At 36.9% G+C, this 16,110-nt stretch overlaps 1 protein-coding gene across 1 annotated transcript in view; it reads left to right on the forward strand.

Moving 5' to 3' along the window:
* Positions 1–16,110, forward strand: part of BMP2K (BMP2 inducible kinase) — a gene marked incomplete at its 5' end in the record, with an annotated part of 126,562 nt that overhangs the window by 42,354 nt on the left and 68,098 nt on the right. Inside the window, 3 exons of the mRNA XM_014451976.2 lie at positions 4,616–4,734; positions 8,251–8,356; positions 15,942–16,084. Of these exons, the coding sequence (XP_014307462.2) occupies positions 4,616–4,734; positions 8,251–8,356; positions 15,942–16,084 (368 nt within the window). The remainder of the gene's footprint in view (positions 1–4,615; positions 4,735–8,250; positions 8,357–15,941; positions 16,085–16,110) is intronic.

A 16,110-nucleotide genomic window follows, 5' to 3' on the forward strand; every position in this document is an offset into this window, starting at 1 on the left:
TGTATTTAAAGGGCCAGAAGGTTGCGAAACACTGGTCTATATTAATGCCAGTGTTAGTGATGCCAAGATTTCTTCCTTGTAAAGGAATGTTTTGCCTTTTGACAATTTGGCATCAGGTGACTATCCTATTTCTCATCAACCTTTCATCAAGGATTTTGGTGTACATTGAGGATCCTTCCTGAATCAGTGTTTTTGTTTTTTTTAAAATATATTTTATTGATTTTTTTATAGAGAGGAAGGGAGAGGGATGGAGAGTTAGAAACATCGGTGAAAGAGCAACATCGATCAGCTGCCTCCTGCACACCTCCTACTGGGGATGTGCCCGCAACCAAGGTACATGACCTTGACCGGAATTGAACCTGGGACCATTCAGTCCGCAGGCCGATGCTCTATCCACTGAGCCAAACCAGTCAGGGCTGAATCAGTGTTTTAATAACGTACTTCTCAGTTTTGATATCTTTTTCTCCCAATTCTGTTGACAGTCTTTACCATTTTGGGGAGTGAATAGTGTCCTTCAAAGTGTTGGCTAAGATAATTGGTTGAAAATCAGGATTATAGAAAACATTTAATGGTATGTAATTTTATTAACTTATTTCAAGCTGGATTTTCAATTCTTTGGAAAGAAAGTACTGATTAGGAGCCGAGAATCATTTATTGATTGCACATTATGCCTGAAGAAATTAATTTCTTGGCTAAGAAACTGTTTTACTTGTAGTCAGGTTATGTCAAAGAAACTAGTGTATGCTAGTTTTAGCAAGGCATTTAAAAATACCTCTTTTTTAAAAAAAATAAAAATTGGAGCCGTTTGGTTAATTCAAAAGTGTTTTAATAGTTATGCTCTAAACACATTGATTATTCATTTTGCATTTACAATGAGTAAATGATTATTCATTTTGCATTTACAATGAGGCCCTTGTCAGGTTGCTTAGCATCTAGTGCAGGGGTGGGCAAACTTTTTGACTCGAGGGCCACAATGGGTTCTTAAACTGGACCGGAGGGCCGGAACAAAAGCATGGATGGAGTGTTTGTGTGAACTAATATAAATTCAAAGTAAACATCATTACATAAAAGGATATGGTCTTTTTTTTTTTTTTTAGTTTTATTCATTTCAAACGGGCCGGATCCGGCCCGAGGGCCGTAGTTTGCCCACGGCTGATCTAGTGGAAGAGACAGGTTGATCAACAGATAGGATCCAGGTATGCTATGGTATGTACAGGAGGCTATGAGAGGTGTTTTTTTTTAATGCCAACTCAAAAGTTTATTGATATTTTCTAGGTATTTCTTTACAGTAGCAGAAGCCAAATGGCAGAGCAGTAAAATAAAACCAGCAGGGCTTCTCAGATTAGGCTTATTTTTACATTATTAATCATTTTTTAAAAAAATCTTTATTGTTCAAATTATTACAGATGTCCCTCTTTTTTCCCCCCATAGCTCCCCTCCACCTGGTTCCCACCCCACCCCAGGCCCTCGCCACCCCACTGTCTGCATCCATAGGTACTGCATACATACATATAAGATCTTTGTCCCATCTCCTCCCACACCCCCCCACACTCTCCTTCCCCCTGGGAATTATCAGTCTGCTCCATTTCCATGCCCCCGATTTTATTACATTCACCAGTTTATTCTGTTCATCAGATTTTTTATTCATTTGATTTTTAGATTCATTTGTTGACAGGTATGTATTTGTTGTCACTTTGTTCATAATTTTTTATCTTTACCTTTTTCTTCTTCTTCCTCTTCTTAAAGAATACCTTTCAGCATTTCATATAATACTGGTTTGGTGGTGATGAACTCCTTTAGCTTTTTCTTGTCTGTGAAGTTCTTTATCTGACCTTCAATTCTAAATGATAGCTTTGCTGGGTAGAGTAATCTTGGTTGTAGGTCCTTGGTATTCATCACTCTGAATATTTTTTGCCACTCCCTTCTGGCCTGCATAGTTTCTGTTGAGAAATCAGCTGACAGTCGTATGGGTACTCCCTTATAGGTAACTAACTTTTTTTCTCTTGCTGCTTTTAAGATTCTCTCTTTGTCTTTTGCCCTTGGCATTTTAATTATGATGTGTCTTGGTGTGGTCCTCTTTGGATTCCTCTTGTTTGGGGTTCTCTGAGCTTCCTGGACTTACAAGTCTATTTCTTTTACCAGATAGGGGAAATTTCCTGTCACTATTTCTTCAAATAGGTTTTCAATATCTTGCTCTCTCTCTTCTTCCGGCACCCCCATAATTTGGATGTTGGTACGCTTGAAGTTGTCCCAGAGGCCCTTTACACTATCTTCATATTTTTGGATTCTTTTTTCTTTTTGCTCTTCCGGTTGGGTGTTTTTTGCTTCCTGGTATTTCAAATCTTTGACTTTATTCTTGGGATCCTCTACTCTACTGTTGAATTTCTGTATATTATTCTTTATTTCAGTCAGTGTATGCTTAATTTTTGACTGGTCCTTTTCCATTTTTTTGGCATTCTCACTAAGATCCTTGAAAGTCTCACTGAGTTCCTCGGGGGTTTCTAGAAGATTCTTATAACTGTGGTTTTGCACTCTATATCCAGTAGTTTGCTTTTTTGCATTACTTTCATTTGTGCATGTTTCTTTGTCTCCGCATTTTGGCTGTTTCTCTGTGTTTGTTTCTATGTATTGTGTAGCTGCTAAGTCTCCTTGAGTTGATAGAGTGGCCTTGTGTAGTAGGTGTCCTATAGGGCCCAGTGGCTCAGCCTCCCCAGTCACCTGAGGTGGACACTCTTGGTGCACCCCTTTGTGGGCTGTGTGCTAAGTCTTGTTGTAGTTGAGCCTTGATTGCTGTTGGTGTCACTACAGATTAGGCTTAGTTTAGGAATTGACCTCCAGGCATATTGGCTGTGAGGACCAGCTGTGTCTACAATGGAAGAGCTGCTGTGCAGGAGACACCCTTATGGAGCAGGACTTGCTTCAGTGGGGCTTTAGTGCTTCTCTGAGTCTGCCCCTTGAGTGTGTCACTTATGGATGTGAAGAGTTGTATTCTGGTATGGTCTCACACTGATCACTGGGTACACTGGCTCTTGGATCTCCAAGGAGGTGCAAAGTCAGCCACTGCCTGGGGCCACCCTGCAGGAGCTACAGAGAGATCTGCAGATTCTTCCTCTTTGTATGGGGTTTGGAAGTACCCAGATGAGGCCCAGCTGTGAAGCAAGGCAGGCTGCTGTGGTGCCGGCCTTTGCCTTCTTTTGATAGCTTTGGGGCTCCCTGACCCAGCTGCAGTTTGACAGGTTTTAGGCTGAGAAAAGACTGGCCATTCATATGCAAAAGCCACTGTGCTCAGCTTGGGTGAGGTTGTAAATTGGATGGGGTGCGGTCTCAGGGAATCTCCAGGGTGGAGCAAACAGCCATGGCTGCCAGTCAGCCCTGCACCAGGGAGGTCCCAGCCCAGGAACTATGACAGTTGTGAGCACCTCTGTCTGGAAGAAAGCCACCTCTGCATTCCTGCCCCGATGCCAGACAGTTTAGTTTCTGCCCTTATGTTTCTGGGTCCCCCCGAGTCTCGCCCAGCACTGGAGTTCAGAGCAAGCGGGAGCTTGTATCTCCCTCCCGATTAAAAAAGCAGCACACCCGGGTGCCATCCTGTTCTGTGCCTCCGCACCTGCACCCTCCCACCAGTCTCAATGTGCTTTCTTCTTTACCTCTTTAGTTGTAGTACTTCCACTTAGACAGCTTTCCCGCAGTTCTGGATAATAGCTGTTCTGTATTTTAGTTGTATTTTTTAAAATATATTTTATTGATTTTTCTTTTTTTTACAGAGAGGAAGGGAGAGGGATAGTGAGTTAGAAACATCGATGAGAGAGAAACATCAATCAGCTGCCTCCTGCACACTCCTTACTGGGGATGTGCCCGCAACCAAGGTACATGCCCTTGACCGGAATCGAACCTGGGACCCTTCAGTCCGAAGGCCGACGCTCTATTCACTGAGCCAAACCGGTTAGGGCTTTAGTTGTATTTTTGATATGGTTGTGGGAGGCAGGAAGTACATGTGTTTACCTATGAGAGTTTTAAAGAAGTGCTCTGCAAGCTGTAAGGATGTCTAATTATATGAACAAATAAATATTTATTCACTACTCATTAATGCAGTATTGCATGTCTCCAGTATATCTGTTGCTTACTTCCAGGCCCTTTTTGATCATTGCAAATACTAGTACATTCTGAATTGTGGTTCGATTTAAAGTTTTTAAATTATTGGTAAGGCATATTCTTTTTCTATTGATGCCTCGTCTTAAATAACATCAGTGTTTGGTCATCACAGAGGAGGCAGAGGCTGATGGGTAGGCAATCACTAGTATATGCCAACTATAATATTAATTTATATGTGACAATTTCCACATACCACATAAAAGGTATTCACATGCAAAATGAAATTATGGTATTTTAATCTTCAAAACAAATGCATATTCATTTTCATGTTGTCCTCTTAAGTGCTACTTCATGATTGTCATAAGAAGTCAGTGTTTCAATCTAATTTATTAATTGCTTACTCTTCTTACTTTTGTCTTGGGTACAGTCAGTTTATTTCCCTATGAGATTAAGTTCTTCAATATTACATGATTTTGCAAGTAATTTCTGATTCTTTTTAACTAATTGGTACTTGTTCTTCTAGGTGGATTCTCCACAGTTTTCCTGGTGCGGACTCATGGTGGAAACCGCTATGCATTGAAGCGAATGTATGTCAATAACTTGCCTGACCTCAACATTTGTAAAAGGGAAATTAAAATTATGGTAAGTGAAAGAGTAATTCCATTTAAAAAATTGGTATATTCTTTTGGTTTTGTACTATAACTTTAACCAGCTTTTAGGCAAACTGCTTGTTGGTTTATGCACATCTAGAAAACCTTCGAACCTCATTAAATTAACTTGGAAAATTATATGGGAGTTTGAAGTATATTCTTTGTAGCCACACTTAGGGCTAAATACAGCCAACTCTTTCCTGTCCTCTTTCTTTTCTTCTTTACTGTTGTTCAGTGGGCATGTTATTCTGCTTTCTTTTTTAAAATTAACTATTGATAATTTTGAGGATAGAAAAATTTAGAGAATTATATAATAAACACCAATTTACTCACTACCCAGGTTACTAATTAGAACCTTACATACAGTTGAAGTTTTTTGTGTATTCCACTCCAAACATATCTCTGTACTGTTCCCATCTGGAAAGTAACCACTGTCCTAAGTTTGGTGTTTACCATTCACAGAGGTGTTCATATATTAATTGTATGTGTTTGTATTCACAGACAGTGATTAGTTTTACTTTTTATTTTTAAAATCATGCCATAAATTGTTCAGTTTTTTTGGTGTACTCTGCAATATCTAAGATATCCTATAGCAAGAGAACAATTCTTTTTAAATATTAGGAAAAGTAAAAAGTATTACTTTTTAAAAAACATTTTCTTTTTTAAAAATCCTCACCCGAGGATACGTTTATTAATTTTAGAGAAAGAGAAAGGGAGAAGGAGAGGGTGAGGGAGGGAGGGAGAAACATCAATTTGTTGCTTCCTAACCTGGGATCTAATGGGCAACCTAGTAATGTGCCCTGACCCAGAATTGAACCTGCAACTTTTTGGTGTACAGGACAACGCTCTAACTAATTGAGCCACTTGGCTGGGGCTAAAAAGTATTTTAATAGGCCATTAAATAAAAATTCAGTAAGCAGTAAAAAAAATTACAAAATAGCAATTTCCCTGTTTTCTAACATTCTCAGTGTTCTGGATGGCTGCTGCTTACTGTTCTTGTACGCTCCCACCTCCTTCCCTTTTTCCTTATCATCTACTGTTTATCAAGTGCTAATATATAAAATAAAAGAGAAACATGCAAATTGATGTCACTCCGCTACACCCACCAGCCAATCAGGATGAGTATGCAAATTAACCCAACAAAGATGGTGGTTAATTTGCATATGCAGGCATGGAGCGAAGACTGAAGGCTCTGGTCCTAGCGAAGACTGAAGACTGAAGACTACTGAAGACTGAAGAGGCTTGGCTTCTCCGCTGCGGCTGGAGCAAAGGCCTGGGTCCCGGGTGCCAGAGGAAAACCGGTGCCAGCAGCCAGGGGAAGGAAGGCCTATTGCATGAATCTCTTCATGCAACGGGCCTCTAGTATATATATATTTATATTTTTTTAATTGAGGTACAATTCACATAATATAAAATTGACCATTTTAAGATGAATAATTCAATGAATGACATTTAGTACATTCACAATGTTTGTGCAGCCACTACCTTGATCTAGTTCTAAAACCTTTTTATCACTCCAAAAGGAAATCCTCTTGTCCATTAAGCAGTTGCATTCCATTACTTGATTTAGCTGCTGACAACTACCTGTCTACATTATGTCTCTGTGGATTTATCTATTCTGATTATTTCATATGAATTCCACTTATATGAAATAATCAGAAGAGATAAATGTGACCTTTTGTATCTGGCTTCTTTCACTTAATGAGGTTTACTCACATTGTAGGATGTATTTTATTTCATTCTTTTTTATGGATGAATAATATTCCGTTTTATATACATACATCACAATTTGTTTATCTGTTCATCTGTTGTTGGACATTAAAAAAAATCAGTGAATATTTGGGCTGTTTCTGCCTTTTGGCTATGTGTATAGTGCTGCTATGAATATGTGTATAATGTGTATTTGTTTGAGTACCTGTTTTCAGTTCTTTATATATATATCTGGGAATGGAGTTGCTGAGTCATATGGTAATTCTGTGTTTAACTTTTTAAGGAACCACTAAACTGTTTTCCTCAGTAGCTGAACCACATTATAGTCTTCCAGCAATGGATGACTGTTCCAATATTTTTAAAAATTAATTTTTAAGTACAATTGACATTCTATATTATATTAGTTTCAGGTGTACAGCCTGATGGTTAGACATTTATATATGAATGTTCAGTTTTTCTGCATTCTTGTTTTTCCATACTTGTCATTTATGTCAGTCCTACTTATCCAGCTACTAAGAGGGAGATTTCTTATTTTTTGTCAACATGTTTATCAGCACACCTATTTTGATCCCTTTAGTTTGAAGATAGGCACATTTATACAGTCTGACTTATCTCAGTTCTGCTTTTGTTGTTCCTATTTCTTACTTTGAGACTTGCTTTTTTTAAAGGTAAGGCTATAAGCCAAAAGAATAAAATGATTTACCCCAAGATAATGGGAGAATCTTAGCCCAAGTTCTCTAACTAACTGGAGCTTAGATAAGTACCTAGATTTGGTACTTTTAGTAGAATGTGTATAATTTAGAGACAAAAATATAGTCATCATCAACATTAGCGACACTCAAGTCTTAGGCTTTTGAACAAGATATTTTAGGGATATTAGCTCTGTAGCACAGTGGTCTTCCAACTGTTTTTGATGATCCATCTTTATTACATATACTTATTTATGAATTAGTGACATGTTCAGCTGCCATTAGCCAATTGTCAGATTTCATTACACAATTAAAACTAGGTTTATTATTAGTGATAGTGGATGTAAATTCAGTTAAAATAATATTCTTGATAATTGTTTTTTAATTTTGAGATAGATGTGATTGGATCATGATTACTATAAATCTCAGTATATGCTGATGATTAACTTATACTAGAAGCTGAAAGTGTCAGATTTGCCATTTTCTTATTATATCCTTGTACTTGTATTATAAGTACCATCATTATGGTTTCTTTACAGAAGTATTTTAGGCCACTTTGTTTACTTTACACATTAATTGCAATGTTGCATGCAAAACATGCAAATAAGAATATAATTGTTAATTCATAAATATAGGGATGGGCAAAAGTAGATTTACAGTTATTTGTAAGGAAAATACAAAATAAACTCTGTTTTTTGTACTCACAACTGTAAACCTAACCTTGTGCATCTCTGTATTAGAGCTTATTATTTTTCTAGATAAAAATAAATATAAGTAAAAATTCTGATATTTTATTCTTGAATCTCTAAGGACTATCTTGTACACTCACTTTTGGAGACTATTACTTTAGAGTGAACCATCTTTCTTCTTGATTGAATTTTAAGATAAGTATTCACTGAATATTTGCCTGTCAGTAAATGACAGTCACATGTAAATACTTTCCATCAGAACTATAGGAACTTTTTTGAAATATGTCAGATTCCATACTTGTGCCTGTCTTACTTTATGAAATTCTCTAAGTACATTAATTAAGACTTCAAACCATTGGCAATGATAGAGCTTTAAAATGTATATTTTTCAATTCTTGAAATTTTATTTCTTTTTTACAGAAAGAGCTATCTGGTCACAAAAATATTGTGGGTTATTTGGATTGTGCCATTAATTCAATTAGCGATAATGTATGGGAAGTACTTATCTTAATGGAATATTGTCGAGGTAAGTGTTTTTCTGCATTTGTTTTAAATTAAAAAAAGGCCTTAAAATAGGTTAATAGGTGTCTTGGTCTCTCCCAGGACAGCTGTCACTTTATTCTAGACACTTCCTGCAATCTTAGCTTTAATCATCTAAGGAATGCTGTTAAAAATATTTAAAACCTAAGTTATAGTTGCTGCAGTGATGACATGAGCAGATAAATGGACAAAGGAAATGCTATTGGGTTTAAAATAGGAAATCTAAGCAGGTAAAGAGCAGTTACACTTCATGCTTTCTATACAATTCTTTTATAATCTAGCCAAGAAGAGCATAATGTATCAATATTACATTATGTTAAAAGATTTCTTCCAGCACTCTACCATGTTATCTTTCAACATATTAAATGTAATACATTCAGAGGATTATTTTGATCTATAATTTTTATAAACTTGTATTATTTGGCATTTTGGGGTTCTTTTGTAAGATATTAAAAGGTAGAAAACCATATTTTTTTGGACCTAATGTGATATTTAAAAATAATAATTACTTGTATAGTATGCCTTAAGAATAATAAGATAACTTTAAAAAAATCCTTGAAATTTTTTTTTACTTTATGCATGAAAGGGCAATTAATCTATTTCCTGTAAACTTAGAAAAAAAAAATCAGACTGTATCTGGCAATTTGGGCTCTAGGGAGTCCTGGTTTGTATTTAGACTAGAGGCCCGGTGCACGAAATTCATGCACTGGGCAGAGCGGGGAGAGTCCCTCAGCCCGGCCTGTACCCTCTCGCAGTCCAGGATCCCTCGCTCCTTACCGCCCACTTGCTCACTGCTCCTTACCACTTGGCTCACTGCTCCTTAGCGCTGCTGCGGAGGCGGGAAAGGCTTCTGCCGCCGCTGCTATGCTCACCAGTCGTGAGCCCGGCTTTTGGCTGAGCAGCGCTCTCCCTGTGGGAATGCACTGACCACCAGGGGGCAGCTCCTGCATTGAGCATCTGCCCCATGGTGGTCAGTGCGCATCATATGACCGGACCTTCTGGTCGTTCTGCCATAATGGTCGCTTAGGCTTTCATTATATAGTCTTAAGACCGTTATTATTAATTATGATACCAGAAACTCTTGTCATTTCCTTAAGGTCGTAGGAGAAGGATGATGTAGTGGTGATGTAGAAAATATGGTCTCATTCAGTCTCCTGAGGAGGGAGGACAGAGGGAAATAAAATGAATTAATATTATAATATCTATTGTGATGTATTTTTAACTTATTTTCATTTATAATATAAGAAGTTAAATGTTTTCCTGATTGTTTTCTCTTATTCATTTCTCATGTTCTCTAATGTAAAGCATTTTGATATCTTTAAGGAGAAGATATTGATTTTCTCAATCTCACTTTCTTGAATCTAGCATTATCAGTTCTAATTCTTAGCTGGATTATAGTTGACCAGTAGCCCTAACTTTTTAAAGATAATTGAATTGGGCATAATCATAACCCTAGATGAATTTAAATAATTGTCACCAGAAGACATTTTAAAAGGGGGACCAAAGGAACTTCTAATATTTAGGGGACAAATTGTTTTGAGGAAGGCATTCTTTTGCTTTTTAAAAATTAATAGTTTAAAAAATCTGGTTTGAATCAACAAGCTTTTTTTCTTACATGACATTTTTATTTTGATCAAAGTTATTCATGTATATATTTTAAAAAGTCAAATATATCTGTTAAGCTGTGGCTAAATCAATATCTTCCTGCCCCATCCCTCTCTTCCAAGACATGCTCTTTAAAATATTTGAGATGTTTCTTCTCATGTTTATTTCTATATTTCTATAATGCATTTTGTAGAAAAGAATTGGTAGTGTTAGTGAGATTCTTAGAGTATGAAAGAGAAGGAAGCAACTTAGAAAATCAGGGTACGAAGTATGTGATTCTGGGCTCTAGAAAGTTTGTTAGTGCTGATTTTCTGTTTTAGATCGTATCTTCAAGGAAAGATGAGGATTTTACTTGTCAGTGTAGTGTAGTCTCAACTTTTGGATTGAATTAATAATTAGTGTTTAAATTTTTTTGTCTGCCATTAAATTGTGACATGTAATAGCCTGTAATTGCATTTTTTTCTTATACTTATTATTTTTCCTGGAGTTTATAATTATGCCAATTTTCATTTGCTGTGTTTTCTTTATACATATTAGTATTTTAGCCCCACATTTCCCAATGAAAGTGTAAATCTTTACACACTACATGTAAACATTTTAATATTTGTGTCAATTTCATTTTTTTTTTCCTTAGAAACATCCTTTTGGTAGACTTAGTTCTGTTTAATTTTGAACAGCATTTAGCTGTCATTTTTCGAATTCCCTTTGCCTTCCTCCTATTTTAGACTCTCTGCTGCTCATGCCTCCCACTTATTTTTATTTTTTTTAAAGTATGTTTTTATTGATTTCAGAGAGGAAGGGAGAGGGAGAGAGAGAGATAGAAACATCAGTGATGAAAGAGAATCATTGATTGGCTGCCTCTGCATGCCCCCTACTGAGGATTGAGCCCGCAACCCAGGCATATGCCCTTGACCAGAATAGAACCTGTGATCCTTCAGTCTGAAGGCCGACGCTCTATCCACTGAGCCATGCCACCTAGGGCCCCATTTATTTTTATTACTGTCTTTGGTAGATTACATTTTCATTAGTTTTCTGATAATGGATTTATGGAAGAAAATATTTTTTTCAAATAGAGAGAGAGAGGGGGAGAGAGAGAGAGAGAGAGAGAGAGAATATGAATATCCATATATTGTTCCACTTATTCATTCATTGGTTGACTCTTGTATGGGCCCTGACTAGGGATTGAACACTCAACCTTGGCAAATCAGGACAATGCTCCAACCAACTGAGCTACCTGACCAGGACTGGAAGAAAACATTTTTGAAACCTTGCATATGTAAAAATATTTTTATTCTACATCCATATTTGTTAATTTGGCTGGATAAAGAGTTGTAGTTTAGGTATAATTTGATCTATAATTTTAAAGGTATTACTTTTTTCCTACTGTTACTATTGAGCAGTTGGATGCATTATGCTTTCTCAATTTTTTAATGTGACCTATTTTTTTCCTTGCACACTTTTTAAATCTTTATCCTCAGCATTCTAATATTTCAAGATATATGTGCCTTGGTTATGGATCATTTTGGTGGTACTTTTTTTTGCTGGGCGCTCAGTTTTTTTCTCTTTTATTTTCTCTGTTCTCTTCTTTTGGACTTTTAATTTTTAGGGTATTAGTCTTCCTAGATTTATTACTGGAGAGCTGGTCAAGTTGAAGGGAGCTTGACTCTCTCCTCCTTGGCTCTTGTCATACTTGCGATAAAGCAGACAAGTGACAGCAGTGTTGAAGTAAAACAAGCCAACTTATTAAGAATATATTTGGCATACAGCACAAGTGGGCAACTCAGCCAGTCTGAGTGCACTGCCTTGTGGGGGTTGAAGGGTTTTATACTTGCCCTGCCTATAGGTTTCAAAGTTCCTCTGCAGGATAGACTAGATTTCAGAGTCCTCCTTTTACATTGTTGCAACTTTTCCCAGAATTTGTGAGAACATCTGGTGATTTTTATCTTGGCAAGTCCCAAGACTACTGACTTCTTTGTTCACTGGGTGAGATAAACTTCCCTTTTTCTTTTCCCTTTTTCCTCTCTCTGCTGTAACAACTATCTTTCCTGCCTAACATCCCCCAAGTGATACCATCCAAATGCTTTTGAGGTTTTGTTGTTTGTGCCCCAGTCTTTATCTGTCCTTGGGTTTAGCTGTCACAAATGGCATTAATTGGTTCTTTGTATAAACCATTTGTTCTCAAGTGTCCTTGGTTGGGGAGGATAAGGTCTTGTGATTCATAAGCTGGCTGGAAGCTGCCCAAACTATTTGGCCTTGTTTAATTTTCTTGTCTCAGTTTCCCCATTCCACTTGTCCAGGAATTTTCCTAGCTTCTTACTATCCTGCCACAGATTGATCAATTCTCTGATTTTCTTTCTTTGATTTTTCTTCTCTTTTATTTTTTATTTTGCTTGTGTTGGGAGCATTCCTTCAATTTATCTTTGAGCTCCTCTATAGAATTTTGTATTTCTGCCATGTTATATTTAATTTCTAAGAACTCTTTTTTGTTCTCTCAATATTGTTGTTCTTTGTTAAAACATACCTTGCTCTTGTTTTAGGTGCAGATATTTTGTTTTTTTACAGATATTATAGCTTTAAAATAATTTTTTTTTTGTTCCTGGCATTTTTTCCCCCTGTTTGTTAATATGCTCTCTCCATTATGTTACAAGTTTTCTTTAAATATTTTACCTGATAAGTTAGAGAATCTGAATAGAGTATGCTCAGTTCCTTTTCTCAGATGAATAAATGAGAAATTCCCAGTGGATTGGAGGGGTAGATAATGGGTGAGCAAAAATGCTCTCCCTTTACTTCCTCCATAAAAGCAAATTGTTTTTACATAAAATTGTTTAAGAATGAAGGTATTTTAGTGAGGGAGTCAGTGTTGTATATATAGTTCAGGTACACTGTGTTTTGCATTATGTAGAGAGAAAACTGTATAAAAAGTAGATGTTAAATAGCTTATGTACCCCACCATGGTTTCAAGTATCAAATGTTTACAATCATCTTTTCTCCAGAATTAGATCTCTGCAGGTTCATGATGTGACACTGCTTAATTTGCTAATGTGCTTAAGAGAGGTTTTATGTGCTTTGGTTACCAAACTTTCAGAAATCAGAGTTAGTATTTTGAATATATTCTTATTATTTTATGAAAAGAGCTTCTTTTTTGGGCGGAGGGGGGGGTGTTTTACAGAAATTCCTATGGATAATCTGTTAGCTTTTGCTTAGTAACAAAACATTACAAAACTCAATAGCATAAAACAACAGTTATTTATTATTGCTTGTGTATCAATGGGCCAGCAGTTCTAGGTTGAACTTGGTGGGGTGATACCACTCATTTTGACTGGGCTTGCTCATATGCCAGTGGGTTTGCTGGGACTGGTTTTACATATTTCTCATCTTCCTGGCATTGACAAGCTATCCTGGGGATACTTTTCCATGGACATGGTAGAAACGTAAGAGGGCAGGTAGAGGATGTGAGGGCTCCTAAGGCCTAGACTTGGGACTGGCACACTGCACTTCTGCCTTATTCTGTTGTATAATCAGATAGGAAGGGTTGACTGCTTACTTTGAGAGGTTAGGGAAATGTTGACTTTTTTATTTTAGTGCTGAAATTGGCAAGAGTATATAAGATTTTGCTTAGGAGATGATACCCGTTTGGAAAATATGGAAAGATTTGAGAGCTCTCTGCATCTTGTTTTAAAAGACATTCAGTATATATATATTTAAATCTTACTTTTCATTACAATAACCTCACTTTAACATAATTTTCAGAAGAGTTTGATTTTGAATAATAAAATATTTTTTGTGTCTCCATTAGAAATGCAGCTCAAATATAGCTTTTAGCTTGTTTTTTTTTTGGGGGGGGGGGCTGAATTTTGTCATTCAAGGTTATTAGCTCAAATATCTCTCAATGGAAGAAAGAGGATTAACATTTATTTAAAATTCATTCCATTCATTACAACATTGAACCTTTAGAAGAGGTGAAATGAGTTTAAGATTTTGATTTCTTTAGCTGTGAAATGATATTTCAAGAATATGAATGAATACCTAGAAAACAATTTTTATCCTGTTTAATTTTGGGTCAAAATGAGTTAGTGTGTCTGACAAGAGGGTGAAGGAGATTGTTGCCTGGTCAGGCACCTCACTCTTATTAGATACCCTGAACAAATTACAGCGAAATGGGCTGTGTTTTCAGAAAGTTGGAGGTTGATAGGTAAATGTTCATGTTCTTTTTGCTTTAAAAGTCTAAGAAAAGAAACAACCATTTCAGAAAATACAAGAAAATGCTATTGAGACAGTAATAATAAAAGGAACAGCTATATGTGCACCTTCTTAAAGATTTCAAAGTAGCAAGCATTCATTTATTCAAGCTTGTTAAAAGAAAGTTTCAAGTTAACATAAACTTGCCTTTTTAAAATCCCCAAACATGATTTTTATCAGACTAGCTTCTGAATGAATCACATATTTACTTTTGCTCTTAAAATATAATGATAGTTAATTTCTTAATAATTAAGAATTGTCATTATTAGACTGCAATTATTGTGGTATATTGTATATTATTATTATATATTCTCTCAGGACTCATGTGTGGCTATTTAATTTAGTAAGTTACTCTGTCCATTATCCCTTACCTAGTTTAGAGTATTAGCCTCTTATCCATTTCCACTCTTCTAATTCCCTTATCCCTCAGTCAAGGAAATCTTTTAAAAACTCAGATAAGGAAGTTTCTTTGGTTCTTAAATTAAATGTAAGTATTTCTGATTGCTTTCTGCCTCATCTGTCTCTTCTCACCTTACCCTCTTCTTTGCTTCCTAGGCCATGTCCACATTGGCTTTCTTTAAGCTACTTAAAGTCATTAACCTCTTTCCCAAACTGGAGGCCTTTGTAATTGCCACTCGCTATCCCTAATCTGCTCTTGTTCCAGATCTCTTCCTGGTTAATTCCTACCTACCCTTCATTGTAAACATAAATATCACTTCCTTAGATTGGCCTTATCTGGCACTCTTTCTTCCTCATCCTCCTTCACCAATTTAAACATAGATTTCTCTCTTATTATTCTTACTAGAGGCCCAGTGCATGGATTTGTGCAGCACTGGGGGGGTGGGGGGGGTGGGGGTGGTCCCTTGTCCTGGCCTGTGTGATTGGGTTGAAACCGGCTCTCCGACATCCCCTGAGGGGTCCCAGATTGTGAGACGGTGCAGGCCAGGCTGAGGGACTCCACCCGTGCATGATCGGGGCCAGGGAGGGACACAGGAAGTTGGCCAGCCAGGGAGGGACTATGGGAAGGCTCCAGGGCATGTCCGCCCGTCTCACTCAGTCCTGATCGTCAGGACCTCAGCAGCAAACTAACCTACCAGTCGAAGCGACTGCCCCCTGGTGATCAGTGCACGTCATAGTGACTGGTCGACCAGTCGACTGTCTGCCCCCTGGTGGTCAGTGCATGTCATAGTGAGCAGTTGAGGAGCCTTAGCAAATCATTAGCATATTACGCTTTGATTGACTGAACTGATGACTGGATGACCGGACACTTAGCATATTAGGCTTTTGTTATATAGGATTGTACATAATTATGACGTGTGTGACTTTTTAATGTTTACCTCTGCCTTTACACTATAAATTCTATGATAATAACAACTTTATTTTTGTTTGCCATTGTTTACCCAATAATTAGCATAGTGTGAAATAAACTTTTAAAAAATGCTGTCAATTATAAGGTACACTCTGATTTCAGATATGTTAAAATGTTAAAACATGGCAATTGCATTAGCAGGACATCATCTATGTAAGATGTTCTCACGTTAGAGATGTGAAATATGATAAAATGTATTTCATTGAATCAGTACTTCATGGTGTAATAAGCATCCTTACAGGAGAATTATGAAAAAGCCAATTCCCTAGTACCTGAGACCATAATTGAATTTCTTAATTGCTTTGTGATAGACTGCATGTATACAAATATGTCCTCTCAAAATTACTTTTTTGGTTAGCTGGGCAGGTAGTGAATCAGATGAATAAGAAGCTGCAGACAGGTTTTACGGAACCAGAAGTGTTACAGATATTCTGTGATACCTGTGAAGCTGTCGCAAGGTTGCATCAGTGTAAGACTCCAATAATTCACCGGGATCTGAAGGTACAAAATTTAGAATCCTCATGTAT

The sequence above is a fragment of the Myotis lucifugus genome, unplaced genomic scaffold (genome assembly GCF_000147115.1).
Source record: "Myotis lucifugus unplaced genomic scaffold, Myoluc2.0 scaffold_12, whole genome shotgun sequence".
In the NCBI taxonomy this organism is placed as follows: Eukaryota; Metazoa; Chordata; class Mammalia; order Chiroptera; family Vespertilionidae; genus Myotis; species Myotis lucifugus.